The sequence below is a fragment of the Dysidea avara genome, chromosome 9 (assembly GCF_963678975.1).
Source record: "Dysidea avara chromosome 9, odDysAvar1.4, whole genome shotgun sequence".
NCBI lineage: Eukaryota > Metazoa > Porifera > Demospongiae > Dictyoceratida > Dysideidae > Dysidea > Dysidea avara.
In genome coordinates this window covers 32,303,970-32,305,984 of record NC_089280.1, presented here as the reverse complement: position 1 = coordinate 32,305,984, position 2,015 = coordinate 32,303,970, and the positions used below count along the sequence as shown (strand labels likewise).

Below are 2,015 nucleotides of genomic sequence, written 5' to 3'. Positions count from 1 at the left end.
CTTCTTGGGCCGCACGACACACTATCGTGTGTCTTGATGTAAACGGTTGCCGCCATGGCTTAGTTAGAAAGAATTCATGCTGGTTATATATCATCCTAAAAGCAACAATTCATGAATTGAATGTGAGCAAAGTGCTTACTTTTTATAATAATGTGTTGAAACCATCATAATAAATGAGACATGTATATACATTTACAAATTCAGTAACCCTCGGTCACATGCGACCACAAGGCTGGTGATCAACTGATACCAACGTGGGCATGGCAAGGGAGAAAAGTAATTACAATTACAAACAAAAACAATGATTACAAAACAAAACAAAAATATTAAATTACAAGTACATTATCACAACCACTCTCGGCAATCCCTTGCCATAAAAATCCTCTGGGATGCAGTCATACAAACCTTCGAGGCATCATCCAGTATCCGTCGAACCAGTGACCTTGTGATATTGATGTCCTTATCAATAAAATGTAGTACATTGTAAGTGTTAGTGACTGAAAATTGCTGGAAGTGACCTAAAACGCTGATCTCAAGAGTCTCATAAAAGTTGGTAACATTTAACCGATCTAGCTCTGATAGAATTTGGTGGTATTCAGCCTTATTTTGTTTGCGAGATCTAGCCTGCTCAAGATGGTGGGCACTGTCCAATGGACATGTCAGTTCAAATAATAGTATACTAGAAGTGACGGTATTATGGATAACAATGTCTGGTCTAAAGGGGGTCACAATCACATTAGGTGGAAGTGTAGATGGGGGTGACTCACTGGCTCGCAAGTTAGGAAGGTCAGCATAAACCCGGATATAGGGCAAGTCAATGTAAACCCTGATGAAACTGTCGACCAAAGACTGAATGACTAAATCATGTCGATAAGTGTACCTTTCCTGAGATAACGCAACCGGACAGCCCCCCAAGACATGAGCAGTAGTTGGACGTGAGGAATCACAAAGTACACATTTTGCATGACATTGTATATTCCACCTTCGCAAGTTCATGGCAGTTGGCAGAGTGTCCGAAGCCGCCCGCAAAAGAAATGACAGCTGACCAGGATGCATACTGGATAGTAATCGGTTCCAAGTTCGACAAGAGGTCTCAAGCTCGGCAGAGTCTGCAAACTTGCACTGAACAGAAAGTGTTTGAAGATGATCCTCAGAGGTAGATTTAACCTCACTAAGTAGTTGAGTCTTAGCTGTCACATACAATGATCTCGCAGTAGGTAATGAAGAGAATTGCTTCCTGGCTGTAGATAGGATGGAATAATCACAATCCTGAAATTGCAGAAATTCTTGCCCTAAATGTAGATGCACGCCCAGCTCTTGGAGCTTAGGGTCTGAGGAAGCACTGATACATGACAACAAGCTAATCTTGGCCTCTCTTGTAACATTAGATACACTTGGGCAGCATATCCCCGGGTAATAAAGGACTACACGTGTTGCACTTCTTGGTAGATGTAGCCATCTTTTCAAGTAGCGAGTAGCCATAGACTCCATCTTCGATATGGCAGTAGGTGTAACTGCATCCACACTAAGGTGGAAACGCAACAGTGATAAAATGTAGTTTCGATAAATCCAAAGTTTGTATTCTCCACGTATGTGCAGGGTGTCAGTAGCTGATAGTAATTCTGTTATCCGGCCTACCATACGTTTATTAGCAGATCTCTTTGTAGCACTTAATGATACACCAATAAGCTTTCCTAAAAACTTTGTGCCGCCTTCAGTAATTGTGCCGCCTTTAGATAAAATATTCATATGTATCATTTGGTCATTCATAGTTGTACATGTAACAACCACAATCTCATAACTTTCCTAATATAGAATCCTGGAGGAGGCCAAGGGAATTTTTCTTAAATGTTACATGTGAAGGTTCTGACTCCTTGTATTGATTGGAAGATGCTGCACATGTAGGGAAGGTGGAAACAGTTATTTCTTTTTTCCATGACAGTTGCCACCATGCCATCAATATCCTAGTCCTACATAGCATAAAGTTAATGACAGAATGCTGGGTATTAAAATTT

General features: G+C 40.8%; 1 protein-coding gene across 1 annotated transcript; it reads right to left on the bottom strand.

The window, feature by feature from the left end:
• Positions 1–345: 345 nt before the first annotated feature.
• On the bottom strand, positions 346–1,770 carry LOC136267674 (uncharacterized). The gene has a single exon (XM_066062821.1). It carries the CDS (start codon positions 1,768–1,770, stop codon positions 346–348), a length of 1,425 nt encoding a protein of 474 aa, XP_065918893.1.
• Positions 1,771–2,015: the final 245 nt, after the last annotated feature.

Coding starts and splice junctions, on each gene's coding strand:
- LOC136267674 (XM_066062821.1), bottom strand. CDS start 1,770: ATGAATGACCAAATGATACATATGAATATTTTATCTAAAGGCGGCACA.